Source organism: Stenella coeruleoalba (assembly GCF_951394435.1).
Source record: "Stenella coeruleoalba genome assembly, chromosome: 6".
NCBI classification, from domain to species: Eukaryota; Metazoa; Chordata; class Mammalia; order Artiodactyla; family Delphinidae; genus Stenella; species Stenella coeruleoalba.
In genome coordinates this window covers 72,724,272-72,743,972 of record NC_137151.1, presented here as the reverse complement: position 1 = coordinate 72,743,972, position 19,701 = coordinate 72,724,272, and the positions used below count along the sequence as shown (strand labels likewise).

General features: G+C 33.2%; 1 protein-coding gene across 1 annotated transcript in view; it reads right to left on the bottom strand.

Annotated features, from left to right (window-relative positions):
- AGPS (alkylglycerone phosphate synthase) overlaps positions 1-19,701 on the bottom strand; it is a 137,776-nt gene that overhangs the window by 28,831 nt on the left and 89,244 nt on the right. Inside the window, exons 13-17 of the mRNA XM_079923555.1 lie at positions 16,093-16,169; positions 13,891-14,003; positions 8,009-8,078; positions 7,106-7,167; positions 3,254-3,343 (exon numbers count right to left, since the gene is read on the bottom strand). Of these exons, the coding sequence (XP_079779681.1) occupies positions 3,254-3,343; positions 7,106-7,167; positions 8,009-8,078; positions 13,891-14,003; positions 16,093-16,169 (412 nt within the window). The remainder of the gene's footprint in view (positions 1-3,253; positions 3,344-7,105; positions 7,168-8,008; positions 8,079-13,890; positions 14,004-16,092; positions 16,170-19,701) is intronic.

Below are 19,701 nucleotides of genomic sequence, written 5' to 3'. Positions count from 1 at the left end.
ATAAGTGGGGCTGGGAAAACTGGACAGCTACATGTAAAAGAATGAAATTAGAACACTCCCTAACACCATACACAAAAATAAACTCAAAATGGATTAGAGACCTAAATGTAAGACCAGACACTATAAAACTCTTAGAGGAAAACATAGGAAGAAGACTCTTTGACATAAATCACAGCAAGATGTTTTTTGATCCACCTCCTAATGAATAATGGAAGAGTAATGGAAATAAAAACAAAAATAAACAAATGGGACCTAATGAAACGTATAAGCTTTTGCACAGCAAAGGAAACCATAAACAAGACGAAAAGACAACCCTCAGAATGGGAGAAAATATTTGCAAATGAATCAATGGACAAAGGATTAATCTCCAATATATATATAAACAGCTCATGCAGCTCAATATTAAAAAAACAAACAACCCAGTCCAAAAATGAGCAGAAGACCTAAATAGACATTTCTCCAAAGAAGACATACAGATGGCCAAGAGGCACATGAAGAGCTGCTCAACATCACTAATTATTAGAGAAATGCAAATCAAAACTACAATGAGGTATCACCTCACACCAGTTAGAATGGGCATCATTAGAAAATCTACAAACAACAAATGCTGGAGAGGGTGTGGAGTAAAGGGAACCCTCTTGTACTGTTGGTGGGAATGTAAATTGATACAGCCACTATGGAGAACAGTATGGTGGTTCCTTCAAAAACTAAAAATAAAATTACCATATGATCCAGCAATCCCACTACTGGGCATATACCCAGAGAAAACCATAATTCAAAAAGACACATGCACCCCAATGTTCACTGCAGTACTATTTACAATAGCCAGGTCATGGAAGCAACCTAATTGCCCATCAACAGACAAATGGATAAAGAAGATGTGGTACATATACACAATGGAATATTACTCAGCCATAAGAAGGAACGAAATTGGGTCATTTGTTGAGACGCGGATGGATCTAGAGACTGTCATACAGAGTGAAGTAAGTCAGAAAGAGAAAAACAAATATTGTATATTAACACATATACGTGGAACCTAGAAAAATGGTACAGATGAACCAGTTTGCAGGGCAGAAATTGAGACACAGATGTAGAGAACAAACGTATGGATACCAAGGGGGGAAAGAATCAGATGTAGAGAACAAACATATGGACACCAAAGGGGGGTGGTGGTGTGATGAACTGGGCGATTGGGATTGACATGCATACACTGATGTGTATAAAATTGATGACTAATAAGAACCTGCTATATAAAAAAATAAATAAAATTTAAAAATGAAAAAAAAATAACGTTCAGTATTAAAAGAAAAAAGAAAGCACAATCTAGCAAATTTTAAAAGGTATCTGTCCCTATAGGGCAACAAGTAGAATTAAGAAACATAATATGGGAACAGGAAAGTACAAGATGGGAGAATGTAAAAAAAGGGAAAAAAAAATCACAGAAGAGATTCCAGTTTAAAGAGTACATAAGTATTTCTAGTCTTGCAAAGCAAATATACAGAAATTATCATGCTCTGTCAACATATCAAGAGGGCCTAACAATTGGATGCCTTCATGAGAATTTGTCATTAAGGAAGAAAAACAAATAACCAAATTTTCCATACTAATACTAGTATGGATTGTCTACCTCAACCTTCATGTAACTACGTCACAATAATACATACGATGCCATTTATATAGCCCTTTATATGCTTTCTCATTTCATTCTTACAACAGTCCCTTCAAGGAGATATATTACCATTACTTTACTAATGATAAACTTAGAGCTCCAAGAGATTAAATTCCTAATAAATAGCAGAACAGTGCTTTCACTCTTTAGACACATGCAATGTTACAAAATAAAGAAATTTTAAAACTAAGCAGGAAGTTGCCATGGTGATGCAGTAGAAGGAAGGCCCAGATCTGCCTTCCTAGGCTGATATCAAGTGGTTCCAGGCTAATCAAAAGAACAATCATTATGAATAGAAATATACAGAAATGCTGTTGTGCTGAAGCACAACTGTTGTTTCAGAGTCCAGCATTTAACAATAAAGATACTACGTTAATTCGAAAATTACCTAACTTTTATTCATGCTTATATTGTAAGTTTTTTGTTTGTTTCTAAATATTGGAGTTATATCCCTGAAAACCACACACACAGAAAAAAAAAAGAGAAGCAGTTATATAATACAGAATGTTCAATAAATTTTAAAGTGCTAGATTAGTACTGTATCATTTACTTTAAGGTTCCCCTTCTCATGATCTGTCCTAATTTCCCTTTATTCTCTATTCTAATTAATTCGATAACTTTTGTAGAGAAGTCAAATGCTCAATTCAATCTTTATACATTTAATCTTCTGGTGTTCACACAGAAAATTAATATCAAAAGATTGAACACAAAGTGCCCCTTCTTAAGAAAACCTCCTTTGGGGCTTCTGCTATTTAACTAAGAGACGACAAAATCATCAGTTAACTGTACTCCAATATGGATTATAACTGTCCCATATGGAAGATACTAGCCACATGTGGCATTTTAAATTTAAATTATTTGAAATTAATAAAATTTAAAATTCAGTTCCACAGTCATACTAGCCACATTTCAACAGCTCAACAGCCACATGTGGCTGTGGCTATCATTCTGGATAGGGCAGATACAGAACATTTCCATTATCACAGAAAGATCTATTAGAAAGCAACAAGTTAATCTTCATTTGGATTTTCTGGCTCCACTCATTCCTATATTCCATACCCACTGATTTAATCAACAACCGACAAAGTGGTTAAAGTGCCTTTTCTCTGTTAAAGAAAGAGCTGCACTGAATGTGTGTGTAATTTATAGTTTCTTGACCATATATGTAATTTATAGTTTCAGTGAATGAAGGAGTCCTTCTCTTACTCCAGCAGCTCTGACATTTGGCTCTTTACCATCATGCTGTCCAGACAGGGTAGAAGGCTCATGGCTCACTCATGGTAGAAGGCTCACTCTACCCAGACAGGGTAGAAGGCTCACTCTTTACCATCATGCTGTCCAGACAGGCGAAGGCTCACTCCTAGGAAAGGGTGTTCTACTCCTATCGGGCTCAGGACTACTGTAAAAATCCTAGTGGCACAATCCTAAAAAGGTGGCAAGTAAAGTTTAGGAAAGCTTGCTAAGTGGAACAGACTGAAGCTTTTCCTCAGCTCACAAATTACACTTCTCTATTAATTAAAAAAAAAACAGTTGTTTTTTTTTTTTTTCAGAATAAAAAGTATAAGAACAACAACAAAAACTCACCTGCATGTAGCAAGAGGAGCAAACTGAACACCTTTCTCTTTGCATTCCCTTGTTATTCTTTCCTTTACATTTCTACAGAGATCTACAACCCTAGAAAAAAATAATTGAATACAATATTAAGTTTTCACATAATTATAAAAAATCTAATTATTGCTGGTTTATCAGCACATTCAAGTCAGAAATTCTCTTAACTAAAACTTTCATACTCATTCCTTCAAGAATGAACAAGATCATTCAAACTGGCCTTCCATTCATAACTTCAAGGGAGCAAAGTCCTTTCCCTTTTTGTCACAGGAAAGACAGTAGTCAGAGGAGCATACTCAAGTCTCCTGAAGGCAGTTTCCTAAGCTAAGGAAAATCCAAATTCAAAATAAATTTAATTACAAGATTCTAAAAGCTTTTTAAAAAGCTCTAAAGAAAATGTTAATGAAAATTCAATTCTGGGTTATAGGAATACCAATCTATATCCCATCTAAGAAGTTTTCCTTAATTTAAAAATAATTTAATTAATAATCATAGTGCTATACCAAATGTTCAACAGCCTATTTTCAAGCACTAAGCTAAAATCCAGCTCAACAAAGACTTACTGGACATGAACTATGTGTAAAGTTATGCTAGACAGTTTAATATGTTCAATATGAACAATGAAAACAGACAAGTGAGACATAGTTCTTAAAGGGGAGGGAAGATTGATAATATTTAACAATATTAATCTGTTTTTTAACGTGAGCTGTAACATATTGTTATAACTATATATTCTGTTTCATCTGGAAAATAAAACTCTTAAAAGTATATATCAGCCATTTTATTCTCCAATAAATATCCTGGGTACATATTGACACCGATTCTGTGTTTTAAACCTTAGTCTGTTTAGAATCATGAGAAAGGAAAAGATACCAAAGAAACTTAAAAGGTTGGCCCAATTTGATAAAAACAATAACATTTAAATGGATTATGCTTTACTGAACACATTAAAGTTATCTATATTTCCAATAAGAACAAAGAATAACTGATTAAAATATAAATATGAAAAAGGTTTTAGTGTTTTATTAGCATGTCAATTTTTACTTTTATAGTGTCTGAAAGTTTTATAAAATCTGACTTTACAAAACAGCACTCAAGTTAAGTTCTGCTTTATTCTGTGAGAGCTGCAGACAGATACAATTTATCAATGTTACCTATGCCTTATTTATAGAATGGTAAGGATCCATGTTTCTTAAAAATCTTTCATAAAGAATTTAGATTATTGAAATTTAATGTCTTTAATTTGAAAATCCAACTTACAAAACAGATATTTTAAATATAAATAAAGGGACTTCCCTGGTGGTGCAGTGGATGGGACTCTGCGCTCCCAGTGCAAGGGGCCTGGGTTTGATCCCTGGTCGGGGAACTGAATCCCACATGCATGCTGCAGCTGGGGGTTTGCATGCTGCAATTAAGGAGCCCACATGCCGCAACTGAGACCCGGCGCAACCAAATAAATAAAATTTTAAATATAAATAAAATCTACTAAACTTTAATATCTACAGGAGTTCATGAATATTACAAATTTATAAAAGTAACAAGTTCTTTATCATGACCCTAGAAAACAGAATTCAAGTGTTACTTGAATGAGGTACTTTCTAGAAATTATTTGTATGGAGTTCTGAAAGTATTTTCTAACAGAACTCATGCAAAGGTCAATACAGTCCATTTGGACCAGTCACTACATAGGAAGTAAACAAAACTGTGTATACCTTTTTTTTTTTTGGCCGCGTGGCATGCAGGATCTTAGTTCCCTGACCAGGGCTCGAACCCAAGCCTCTTGCGCTGGAAGCAAGGAGTCTTAACCACTGGACCACCAGGGAAGTCCCGTACTGTGTATACTTTTAAATTCTTACCTGACCTATTAGCAAATTTAACACTATTGACCATTTCCTCCTTGAAAACAATTTCCCTCAGCTCCTCTCACAGCACTGGTTTTCCTCCAAATCTTCTAGATTTTATTCCCCAATCTCCTCTGCTAGCGCTTATTTGTACAACTTAAATGAATCCTTTGTTTTTAATCCCTTAAAGGTTGGGGTTTCTTGGACTTCTTTCTCAGGTCTTCTTTCTTTTCTCTTCGTCCATTTACCTGTTAAGTGTTTGTATATCTCCTTTGGTTTTAATCACAAATCTCAAGCTGATGTCTCTAAAATCTTCAAATCTCCAACTCGGACCTTTTAGGCAGCTGTTTTTATAAGGCTACATTCTTACACTATTCCGTAGTTCATTCACAGGAGTCTATGCAGAATATTCACTGAGCACCTAATAGGTGCCGTCATTGTGCTAGGGCCACAGAGGAATACATAAAAACTAGTAAGACCAATAATCCTTTAAGAAACTTATGCATGAAAAGGCCAAGCAACCTAATAATGTGTGAGGGTTGAAGACCCTGATCCCATGGGTTGCTGCTAAACAAGGTCTCTACCTAGCTAAAGGTTTGAAAGAGAAAGCAAGTTACTAAATGGTAACAAACTTTATGTCAGGAATACAGCTGCTTTCCCTTAATTTTATTTATTAAAACTTCAGTTGAAGACGTTGTTTTAAATGAAAACCAAGTACGTAACCCTGTATAAAACAGATATAGTCAGTGAGTCAAAAAAGTATTTAAGAATATACAAGGAAACTATAAAGAAAAATGAAAAGATAGTGCATGACTAGCTTCCACAGTTGTAAGAATTTAAAGACAAAATGGCAATCATAGGTAAGGAGTAATCGATGACAAGGAAATTCATACTACTGAAGAAGTAACACTACACTAACCCACTTTCCCCAGTAAGAATAGGTATTAAAGACTAAAATGGTCTCTGAGACATCTATGAACAGCTCCCAAACTATATCTGCTGTTCAAACATGTCAGATGTTGATGAAGTGATAATTCTTTTTATTTATAAGATTTATTCCCCTTATTAAAATTTAGCATCAAAAACCGAATGCTGTGACTAACATATTGATACTATAAATTTGATTGCTATCAAATTGATGGACTATTATCATCAATACAGCAAAAGTCAAAACCCATAGTAGATGAAGACAGTGTAGAAAAGTAAAAAGTTTTCTGGGAGAGGAAAAAAAGAGGTTAGGGTAGAACAAAAATGTTAAGATAGGTAACATCTAACAGGTATATTCAGGGGGATTTGTTATATCCTATATACTTTATTATAGATTTAAAATAGTAAATTTTATAAAGAAAAAGTAAAATGTAAGGTATACTAGATTAAAAACGTGCTAACAACCTCAAGAATTTTTTATTAGTTAACTCACAAGTCTATCTTTAATATAACCACTTCACATTTCCTAATCATTTTTTATTATTAATTCCCTAACCAACATTTGTATGTATATATGTGTATAATTTAAAAACAGAAATTATACATAATTTCTTAAATTGGGTTTCTTTCAGAAATCACTTAAATTCAAGTTAAGATCTTGCTTAACAGTGTACATACAAATATCAAAAGCTAAATGAAATACTACAAAAGAAGGTTATATTTTGGGGGGACTTTTTAGAGAACATTTAAGCATATTAACCATTTAAGAATTTAAATCAAAGCTAAGTTAAACCACATAGTGACATTTAGTGTTCAGTAAAATTCTTTAAAATGTAAACTGCGGTAATAACTTCCTTCTATGGGACATGGACAAGTCTGTCTAAAATTTTAAAAATGGCTTGCAAATGTCACATTCTGATGAAGATATTAAGTTAAATAAAAGTGATTACCTTGTTTCAACGTTTCCTTACAAAACTTTAAAAGTTTACATATTCACACACAATAAATTACTTCAGCAATTGTATAGCATATTTTAATAATATCAGGCATTTCATTTTACCTGTCCCAAGGAGCAGAAGTCTCAAAAGATTCCCCTAATACATAGTATTCCAAACCCAAATCCTGTTAAGACATATAAACAAAATTAAGAAATTACAACAGATGCAGAAGAGTCCATAATATTAGTAGTATTTCATGTTCATTATTAGTATTTCATGTTTCTAATTCAACCTCCTGGGCTCTTTACTATCTACCTCAAAAGAGCATGGGAAAGTGGCCCCAAGTGTGAGATATAATCTCCAGAAGGACAGAAACTTTGTCTTGTTTTCCTCTGTGCCCTTGGCACCAGGCAGAGTGTCTGACACACGGCAGGAACTCAAATATTTCTCTAATGAATGGAGTCTCTATCCAGAAACTGTCTAGGTACATGCAGAGAATACTAGCAGGACAGATTTTTAGTGGCCTAAACAGCAAATTAACCAATACCAAAAAGTGATCATCAGGATCAAAGGACCAGGGAGATAGGGAAGTTGGGGGAGGAGGGATTAGAGAAAGGAAAAGAAATCTTTTAAAATCAACTTTTCTTTAAAAATAAATTAGAAAATAGAGTGTCTGTCTTTGTAGTGACTAAATAGATAGACTATCTGGAACCACCTCACCTAGGAAAATATATTTTATAGCGTACAAGATATAATACTTATATGATAAGTAACTTATAATACTAAATTTTTTACCCAGAGTACAATTCTGTTTTAATATCAAAACTGGAAAGAGCAATTCATAAGCCACCACAAAAGTGTAAAGGTATGAAAGAAAATTTTATAAGGTAGAAAAATCCTGGACTCATATGAGTACAATGATATGCTAAATTACTGTAGGTTAAAATTTAAGAAAATAATTTTATTCACTTATAGAAAAAGTATTGTTTGCAACATAAACTGATAAAAGAAAAGAGATAACTTACTCGAATGTATGCAATGACATAGGTCAGCAAATAACCTCTCTGTCCATTATCTTCTCCAGCTGCTAATCCACTGTAATTAAAGAATACACTGTCAGTATATTTCAAATGAACTATTAAAAATATATAAAACTAACCAAACTGATGATACAATACCTCAAGATAACTGCTTAACAGATTAACATATGTTACTTTACATCTCATTTTTATTTTAATCTCATTTATCATAAATGTATCAATGAGCTGTCAAGAGAATAGTCTTGGATAACAAAAATATTTTTAATATTCAGTTTGGTAATTAATTTTGTATCTACCAAACCAGTAAAACTGACTGATATGAACTCAACTACTTCTACTCATACTGTCAAAAGAACAGAGAATTAGCCACGAGAAACAAGCTTAAATAATCGTCACAAGCATAACAACATACTTAAAATACTCTTATTTTACTCATATTATATTTTTACCTGTATATTCATGTATTATAGTCTTATTCATATATAAAGATTTGCAATGACTGACTAGGATCTTCCAAACACCAAGAAGTTTTCTGAATACTTGAGCACATAGTATTTGGAGTATTAGACAAGGTGTTTACTTTATGGGATTTATGATTTAAAAGACAGACAAAACATACTTACACAGATACATTAAAATTTATGAAGCAACAGACAGGCAAGTACAAGAGCAACAGTATGAACACATCCATTTCAATTGGAAAGTAGCTTTGTACAGAAGCTGTATTTGGTGATCTAGTTAGAATCAACCCCATATAACATATATTTCAGTCCAAGTACTCTGCTTTGTTAAAGTCATTCTAATTTTAAAAGGCTATGAATAATTACTGATTTCCACTACCTTCAGTAGATAGCTTTTAATTTTGCTTTTTTCCATCATCAGGCAGAAATTAAATTTTAAGTAGTCTTAGTCAATTAAATAAAACTTATCCCAAATTCTCAAAGTACCCACTAAAAATCCCTCAATAAAAACAAATAAAAGGAAAAATATCTTTTCTTGTGGCTTTCTTGAGTCATGATTGATGGCTAATCTTTATGTCTCTCTTCTTAATACCCTAACTGCGCCTTCTTGGTCTCAGGATGCTAAGCCCTTAACCATGGTGTTGCTTAAGACTCAGGTTTTGAACCTCCGTGATTTAAGCCTCTTCTCATTTCTCTTATGAATTCAGTTAACACCTTTACAGTTAAATCCTTTCTTTCCCCGATGTTTTGTCTGAATTTGGCAGTAAGTAAGTAATACAATGTAGATGTACCCTTGTTCTACACAAATACTGTAAGGCAATTTTCAGCTAGGACATATGGGCTAAATCAGATTTCCTGACTTTGTATTATAGTTGGATATACACGAATTAGTGTCATCCAGAAGGAGTGGCAAAGACTTGATAGGAGCAGCTCTAGTCTAGAACTACATGGGGAAAGGGTATAATGAAATGAAAGGGGGCATTTGTTACTAGAATGTTAATGAGCAAAGAAAACAACTTAGGTCAAGCTGCTAAGATTGAAAAGTAAGAAGAAACAGAAGACAATTCTGGGTTAGATGTGTATGGATGTTACGTTGAGGTAGGGAGTCAAATAAAGTTCCAAAACAAAAAGTAAACTAGTCAGAAAATTGCTGTGGCAGGTGCTTGGAGGAAAATAGATGAACCCAAACCTCAGGTAGATATGAATCTGAGTCAGACACTAACTCCAAGAGAGAAAAAACCCTACTGATCTAGGAAAGACACAGTTCATGCTAGGCCTACCGGCAGAAGGAAAGGAAAGGAGCATGAAGACTAGGAAAGGGTGCAAGAGACCATTGCTGGGAATCATACTCAGGTGCATTCTGAGTATGTACTTGGTGAGAAGTAACAGGTATGAACATTTAGTAGGCCTGTCTCTCCTATATCAGGCCTACTGATATAAGATATAGCATCCTGATATATCAGGATGAGAAAAAGTCCGACTCTGCAGTCCCAGGTCAAGCCATTTTTCTTTAGACCCTTTTCTAATATCTGGCCAAGGGGAAAAAAAAGATCTGTTCCACTTGGAATCTAGTGTGACAAACCACACAGAAATATGCATTTTCTTACTCAAAGCAGGAAGAAACTGGATGTCCATTCTAAATTCATAAACCCTCCAAAAGAATAAAAGTCATTCTGGGTTCGCTTTTCTGAATCACAGGTTTCCCTGCAAATTTAGCTTCTTGGAACCTCTCTTTTTTTAGCTTTCAGAACTATCTAGTCTTCCAGCCAAAATTACTTTAAGATACAATATGTAAACAATAGTAGGGTTTAGAAATTAAATGCTTCTAACTTGCCACTTTTGCAGCCACTCCAAAAAACTATACTTAAATTCAACTGCCTTATGTTAAAGTAGCAACATCCATCCCCTACTTCCTTAAAATATCAATTAACAAGGTTCTTAAACTTAAAGCTGTTACATGAGGAAGGACTGGGAAGACTACTGAAAGAGGAATGAGAGATAATCTTGTTATATAAAAGAACCATCTGGTGAACCTAATCACACTCATGTTGAATTACATTAAACAATTTAAGCACTTTAAAATTAATACTTTAAATATAACCCTTTAAAAATAACAATAGCATATTACCTTAAGTTCTATGGTAAATGTCAATGCATCTGTCATGATTGGTGACAGGTAATGTTTACTCCGCTTAGCTCTTAGAGAAGTTAAAGTACATTACTAGCAACCACAGATAAACAACCAAAGTATGATTATTCAACATTTGGCTATTATATTCTATTGGATCATATGTGTTCAAAGGTATTTAACAGTGTTTGCGTGCATGTGGAAGGCAAAAAGGAAAAATGGCTAAGATAACTCACAAAAATGTTCTCAACTGTTGGGAGTACTTCATTAAAAACAATCAATTTAAAGCCAATGAGGTGGGCTTCCCTGGTGGTGCAGCGGTTAAGAATCCGCCTGCCAATGCAGGGAACACGGGTTCGAGCCCTGGTCCAGGAAGATCCTACATGCCGTGGAGCAACTAAGCCCATGCGCCACAACTACTGAGTCTGTGCTCTAGAGCCCGCGAGCCACAGCTACTGAAGCCCCTGCGCCTAGAGCCCATGCTCCACAACAAGAGAAGCCACCGCAATGAGAAGGCTGCGCACCGCAACAAAGAGTAGCCCCCGCTCGCCGCAACTAGAGAAAGCCCATGCACAGCAACAAAGACCCAACGCAGCCAATAAATAAATAATAAATTCTAAAATAAATAAATAAAGCCAGTGAGGTGGTGGAAACAGGATAAAACAAAAGAACAGAAAATAAAGAATAGATTGACAATGCCCTAATTCAAAATAAAATACATGAGCTAAACTAACTTATGAAAACTTTATTAGAAAGAAACTTAGTGATGCTTTCCTCCAGCTAGTTATGCAGGAGAAATGATTGAGGAATGAGGGTTGGCAGGGTAGCATCTTATGAAAAATATCCTTGAATCTTTCAGTGGTTAGAACAAAGAACTAGTGCCTAGAGAAAACTGGGGGAAAACCGGGACTACTGCTGGAAAACCACGCGAAGATATACTTCCAAGTATCAAAAAATCAAAAGAGCCCTAAGTCACCTGCCTGGTGATAGCCTAGGGTTGTTCAACACAGATTTTTGCATCTAAAAGAAGGGTGCCAGATGAAAGTATATTAAGAAATTAATTATAAACATAACTAAGAAGTAGCAAATAATAATAGCAAAAAAAATGAAACTCCAATCAGGGTCTAAGTTTTTAATGCTTTACCCTTGCTGACATACCTCATTTAATATAACCTATTTTTAATGGATGAATTTGATACAAGTTTGTTGTTTAGTTTAAGCAAATTGCTGGAATTAAATCAATAGTTCTGGGGCCTTGTTATCAGTATCCAAAGAGATCTGGATTCACCTTAAGAAAGATTCACTATTATTTCAAGTTGTAAATGGCTGGTGTTACATGAGAAAAACAAAACTGGCATTACATGAAAAGCCAGTTCTTGATAGTTGGTGGCTCAAATTAAATAAAACTGACAACATGGTCCCAATAAATACCTAAAGATTAAAATATACCGTTTCAAGGGTGGCACAGTAATTAGGCATAAATAAAGTAGCATAAAAGATGTCAGGGAAAAATAAAGTATTCAGTTTCATAAATCCTTTCAATAAATATTTAATCAAGCATCTAGTATATAGCAGGCATCAATGGTGAGGCCCCAAAAGAGACAGATCATGCCCTATAAAAAGTATGTGTGCGTTAGGACAAAAAGGTCTTTTGTCATCATCCTATCCCAGTCTAACAGGAAATGCGGCACCTTATTAACTAGTAATGATTTGCTGGCTACTCTGAATTGGAACTATAACTATAGATCCCACAAAGTGCAATCTCTGAGTGTGTGTATGTGTGTGTGTATTGGAGGTGGGGGTGGGGAGTAGTGAGATGAAATTAAGCAAATTTAACCTTACATACAGTGATTAAAATATTATAGCATCCATTTCCCTACAAATGACTCTGGAAATTTTTTAAATCCCAAATAAACATTTAAATATATAATGAAATAACTTTAAAAGCTTCAGTCTCTAATATTTAAGGCTAAGTAGATACAAAAGATTTAATTTAGATGTAAAAGGTTTTCATTTAAAACTCCTTTAGTGTTTGTTTCTCACTAGTATGATGGGTTTAAAAAGTTTTTAAAACAAATTATATATGTACTCCACATAACTTAGAAACTAAAAAATATGTACATGAACATTTCAAAAAATTTCAGAGATAACCTGATTTCCAACCCATCTGCTCATTAAATGAAACCTTACAGCACTCTTAACTAATTTAGCTAAAACATCAATAATTCCCAAAAAGGTACTGTGGAGAAGAAAAAGTGAAAGATTACTGAATTTCACCTTTTACTAAAAAAATTATAATTCCACTTGCCAATTTCAGAATAGGGTAAAAATAAAACTGAGAGATTATTTTTCAATGTTCAAAAACAGTACAAAGGTAAAGTAAAAATTAGGCCCAAGATTATCTTTTTCTAAGAATACTGCACTTTAATACTAAGTTCAGAAAATCCTAAAAACAAAGGGCTGAACATTATATATGAGGAAAACACATAAAAGTGGCGCATTCTAAGACATATGGCTCCAAATTAAGCGTTCATTTGTTCTCATAAAGAACAGCAAGAAAGGGGAAAAAAAGAAATAAAAGTAAATATTTACAAAGAACTCAGATTAAGGATAATGTATGTGTATGATATATTTTAAGCTCTGAAATTAAAAAAAAAAAAAAGACTGGTATCCAGAAAACTGTTTATTATGTACTTAAAAAGGAAAGGAAAAACATGTAGTCCTGATAAATGGCGCTTTCACTATAGTTCTCATCGATCAATCTTATAATCCATCAAGTGGACAGACAGAAACCACCCAATCATTATTCAGTTGGTTACAGATGTGAAATGTTTTCAGTTTCTTTATACCAGCACAAAACAGTAAGTGACAGGAAGTGGAGTATAGATAATTTATCAAATACTTTTGATTAAACACAATTTCCTTTTAAAAACATACTTATAGCATGTTTTATACATATACTATTACCACTAAATAGCAACATGACTATGAATTTTTTTCTATTTCACTTAGCACAACAAATAGAAAATAATATAAAATTACCATTAATGAAAAAATACAATAAGAAGATTCACTATGTCACGTATACGATTAGACAAGTAAGAGCAACATACCAGTCTAGCCTTCTACAAACTTTAGAAGTAAACCAACATATTATTTCAAGTTGACTACCATATATTAACATAAATTTAATACTGAAAAGTGTACATTAACAACTGCTTGGAGATATCAGAATTTTAGCTTAACTTTCTCTTGGCATTATGAACTGAAAGCCATACCCAAATTTTGAAGCAATGTCATACACTTGTTTTTCATGTTGAAGAACCTTCTCACGGTCCCCCTCAAACAGTAATGTAGCGACACTTAGCTGATTTGGATCAAATCCTTTAAACTACAAAAGAATATTATTATTACAGATAAGTCTTAGTCTACAAAATAGTAAATCAAAATACATTTTGCTCTTTTTTTCTTCTGATCTGAGCTCAAACATACCAGCTCTTCAAAATCTGAGCTTTGGGACTTTATGTGTCAATCAAAAAGAATGCTTAATGTACCTATTTAGGTCATCACAATAGAACAGCACTCAGGAAAAACACTTCATTTTAAAGTATGCCAAGGTATCAATTATAGTGACATATTGGTATGGAAATACAACAAATTAACTTGTAAGAATTATAACTGTACCAAAGAATCAAATAAAACTACCAAAATGATAGAACATAATAAAGTAGCAGGATGTTGGGGGGGAGTGAAAACCAGCAGCACCCTTACATACATACCACCAATAACTTCTTATTAAGTAATATTTTCAAAGGAGACCTTATGTATAAAACAATATAAAACATCTAAGAATAATCTTAAAAGGAAATACATAACTTCATTAGGAAAACATGTCTAAAAAAAAGATGAGAGAAACGTATGTTCCCAAATGCATAAACTAAGTATTATAAATCGGTCGACTTTTGCCCAAATTAATATGATAGTTTATTCCAATTTTAATAAAAACCTCAATGAGCTTCCTAAAATGATGAGTTTCTAAAAATTTTCCAGGATACTGAACAGGTAGATAATGGTGATAACAAGGAAAATTCTGAAAAAATAAGAGGGAGAACTAGATCTACAGCAATTAAATCCATTTAATTTTTCAAGAACAAAAGCTCTTTTCAAGAACAAAAGCTATTACATAAAAATGTCTTTTTCTTATATAAGTATATAAGAAGATGTCTTAGACATGGCAAATCAATATAAGAAAAGCAAGGGGCTTCCCTGTTGGCGCAGTGGTTGAGAGTCCGCCTGCCGATGCAGGGGACCTGGGTTCGTGCCCCAGTCTGGGAATCTGGGAAGATCCCACATGCTGCGGAGCAGCTGGGCCCGTGAGCCGTGGCCGCTGAGCCTGCGCATCTGGAGCCTGTGCTCCGCAACGGGAGAGGCCACAACAGTGAGAGGCCCGCGTACAGCAAAAAGAAACAAAAAACAAAAAACAAAAATGAAAAGCAAGGACAGGTTAGTTAAAGGTGCTGTCACAACTAGTTAGCAATCAGTAGAGCAAGAGGTGAAGATTAACTTAGTTTTTTATCTCACATCATAAAATTGAAATAAAGTCAAACAGTAATAAAGACAAAAAGTTTTAAAATTCCTTTTTAACAAATAAGTGAGAGAGAGAAGAAAATGGTCCTAATCATAGTTCTGGAGGAAGATAGGCTTTTCTAAGCTTAAAAGTAATTAAATAATCAAAGGAAAGATATAAAAATCAGAAACTTTTACACCGAAAGAAAAAGAAAGAAAAGAAAGAAACCTTATTAAAAAGGAGTCAACTGACTGGAAAAATTATTTACAACATTTATGAAAAAGGCATCTAATAATTTCATTTTTCAAAAGGCACACAGCAAGGCATTAAACCATTCCCCCCGCACCCCCCAAAAAGAACAAACAGAAGTTGTTTGACGTTGCTACCCCTAGCAAAATAACCACATTCAACTAATTCACAAAAAATCACATCTAGGAAATACAGGGAAATGGTCAGTCTCATTAGAGTTTCAAGAAATTTCAACTAAAATAAAATACTATTTCCCCCCTGGATTTACTAAATTTAAAACAAAACAAAAAATCCCATATGTAATAGCAAGGATGCAATCCAAAAATGGCACATATGCATTGTCATGTGTCAAAAGTTTTAAAAAAACGAATACTTTTATTCCACTTCTAGATATCTACTATGAAGGAAAAAATTCAAACTATAAAAAATGTTATATGCTAAAACTGTTCAATGAAGTGTTATTTTTAGGAACTTCAAATCCGGGAAAGCTTTTATATTTTCTGAAATTGAATGCATAATTGATTTACTTGATTAAATATTTACTCCAACATAAAAAAAAAACAATTATTAAATGTACACAGCAACGTGGAAGAACATAGGTGTGTGTGAGGAAGAGAAGTCAGAAAACAAAATTAATATCCTAAGCAATAAAAAAAATTCTTACCTTTGTAATATAAAACTTTTTTAATCCATCCAAAAATGATGTAAAAATAGAGGAAACCTGAGGTTTGAGAGCATGACCTAAGAAGAAAAAAAGTTCATATTTTAAGTTAATAGCAAACTAATTTATCTATGTTTTTCATAAGAGCAAGAGGCTACTTTAATTTAGTATCCTAAAAGAAAGTGAACATTTCCATGACTTTAGTTTTTAAAATCTCCTATGTTACACATATAACATTTTGGTATTAAGATCTACATCTTTTAAAAAGTCACAAACAACTTTTTGTTTACCAAACTCCTTCTTGGGTTTTTTTTTAAACTCAAATTACTATATGTAATTACTACTACACACAGTTTAGGTTATCTTTCAATGGTACAGTTTATACATAGTAAAATCACTTCATTAATTTTTTTTTTTTACTTCATTAATTTTTATTTCATTAGGAACACCCAATGGTGGCTAGTTCTACTTTTATTTTTTTTAATTATGCAGAAACCATTCAGAACTATAACCAAATATGGAGTCAATGCCAAGTTTAAGATTGTTTCTTAATTAATTCTTAATTCATCCAGAATTGTTGGCATAAAACTAGTAATTGCTTCCTTAATTATACCCAGAGAGTTAAAATTGCCAAAAAAACATAAATGGTGTCTCAGAGTCTGTTAAATTAACATCGTTGCCTGCGGATTAAGCTTAATTGAGTAAAAGTCTTTTACTGTTTTCTCATTGTTTTCAGAGTAGCAACTTCTTAACTCCCATGACTATAACATTTAAGAGTCAAGCATCTGGCCTAGTACTGTGAGCCCAATTCAGAAAAATTTGGCACACCATTTATATAGAATTTTTATAAAGACTTTTAAAGCCTCTAGTAAATCTAAAATTATCTCCAAATAAAACATTTATTTTTAAAAAAGGCTTTAAGGTTTTGGGATTTTGTTTATTTTTAAAGTGTAGATCCCTTCTTTTAAAATAGGTGCAAACTAGCTTTTTAGAAGGAAAAAAGAGGGGGTTGAGAGAGAGATTTCTGGAGGAAAAATCACTTGCAGTCTTTTTTTCCATTCATCTGTTTTTTTAAAGTGAGAATCTGAATCTGTAATATTTATTACATTCTTACAGATTATAATAAGAAACTATATTACATAAAAGACCAAGTAACCAAATAAATCTTAACCAGAAGCTAAGTTAGGTAACCATGCTATAACCAAACAAAGCAAAAAACAAACAAAAAATAAAGAGCAGATGACATAGACATGAACCTAGCAATCTTTTTGAGATCCTGGATCACAAGAGGTTTGTTTGGGATTTTTTTTTTCTTTCATGGTAACCTGTCAGAAATGTTCTCTAGCATAACCAGTGTTTTTAAAAGTTACCATTTCTAGCATGTATAAAGTTAAAGGTAACACATCATCAAAATATTCACTCGCTGTCCCAAATGGAATTCAGCCTACTTTAACAGCAACTGGAAACAAATATATAAACATAAATGTGTGAGTGTGTGTATCTGATCCTCATAAAAGACTTCTGGTCCACATATTTTTACACAATGTATGAAGATTCCAAATATTACTACTCCAATATGGAATAATCCTTAAGGGTGTATGTTCATCTTATCACACTGAAATTTAAATGCACAACTTCTATTAACACTATTGTGAGTTAGTCACATATATCCCTAATACTGAGTGACGTGATACCCTGATGGAATATGCTTCAAGCATAATTATTGCAAAAGTGATACTAACTTTTAAGTGGGTCAGGTATTAGTATTAATTAAGAGGATATTATTATCTTTTACTTATTCTTAAATTAATGTTGCCTACCGAACTAATTACATTCTAAACATATTCCAGCTATTGTGTTTTATTTTATATAGAAAACAAAGGAACTAGTTCCTAAATTTACTAGCTAGACAGTTTGATTAGCGAATTTTGTTATTGTTACAGTGTTAATTAAATAATTTTAAAGAATTCCATAAATCCTTATGTTTCAAGGAAGTGCTCCAAAGCACTGGAAAAAGTTGGGTTTTGGGGTCAGACAGATTTGGGTTCAACCCCAGCTCCACATATAACTTGTGGACTTTGGCCAAAGTATTTAGCCTTTGAATTGTTTATAAATTGGAAATACAACCTTGAGGGATGGTTGTGTGCTACTGATAATGTGCTTAGCACTACCCTATATGCTATTCAAGATTTGTTTACCCTCTTTTGCTAATTTGATTATTAAGTCAATTAACATGTAAGTGTCTGTTATGTGACAGGTGCAGGACACATAAAAATGAGTAAGAAACATCTCCCAAATTTGACAAACATTAGTTCACAGGGAAAATATGTAGATCGTTTCAATGTACTCAATGATATATATCATTTCAATATACTGAAAATGTATCATTTCAATATAATATATTGAGTTGTGTCAAGGAGAGGGGTGATAATAAAAATATTAACAACTAATAATAAGGCTTGTGCTTTGTTAACAACCAATACGGTACAAACATTGACCAATCAGCCATACAGTTGGTACAAGGTCCCAGACACCCGTTGCTGTGCTAAGAGTTATTTAGTTGGTTGATCATGAAGTCATGGCAGGATATGTAGGTGGGAAAGCTTCAATGAATACTGAGAAATCAAAAAGGTTACAGACTGCCAAGAAGCATGATCAGATCTGTACTGCTAAAGGATCACTCTGGTGGCCAAGTAAAGGGCAGGAGAGGACACACACTAAAGACTAGTGAGAGTAGAACCAACATTAGAGCATGTTCCTAGGTACAGTAATGAGAATGTGGAACAGGGATGACAGATAACCAAAAGGATCTTTCTTTGAACCTACGTTTAAATTGTTATAGATCCCAGTTATAAATAAAATCTGGCCATATCATAATTAGTTTTACATAGGTGTCTATGTCCAACATAGTTTACTATCATTATAGCATATAAATGGATAACACAGTCTTATTAATCAGATAGATACATGGCTCTCTTCAAACCTAGATCTCTGAATGCAGGCCAAAATACAAAGGAGTCTTGATTTTCATTTGATTTAACTATTTCATCATTTATAGGACACATTTATCTTAAACTTTTATCAGTAGTATAGTATTTTGAAAGTAATTTACTTAAAGAAATAAAAGCTGTGACTTAGAAGAATCTAATTTTAAAACGAACCCTTGATATGTTATGATATGTTATGTTATCAACCTGAGTTCCTTAGTTCAATTTCTATATAATTATGATAATCATTCTTCCCTAAATTAAAATCTAAGCTACTCATACACCAAAGAAAAGCCTGCCTAACTTGGCCTTTAGTATTTATTATTGAGCAATCATTCTGGGACTATTTTGAGGGTACTTAATGTCTATAAACTTAAATTCCAAACTAAATTTCAGCATATGGAAAAATTCAGAAGCAATAAAACTAGAACTGATAAGATGATAAATCGTGTCAGAAAGTTTAATACTTTAAGCAAAATAGGAAGAAAAAGAAACATGGTTAACTGTTACTGAATTCTCCACCTGAATATTCCATGGTCAACTTAAACACAACCCATTTGTAATGTCTTTTCCCCAAAATCATCTCTTCTTCTAGACTGTTATTCAATCCACCAGTCAATCAATC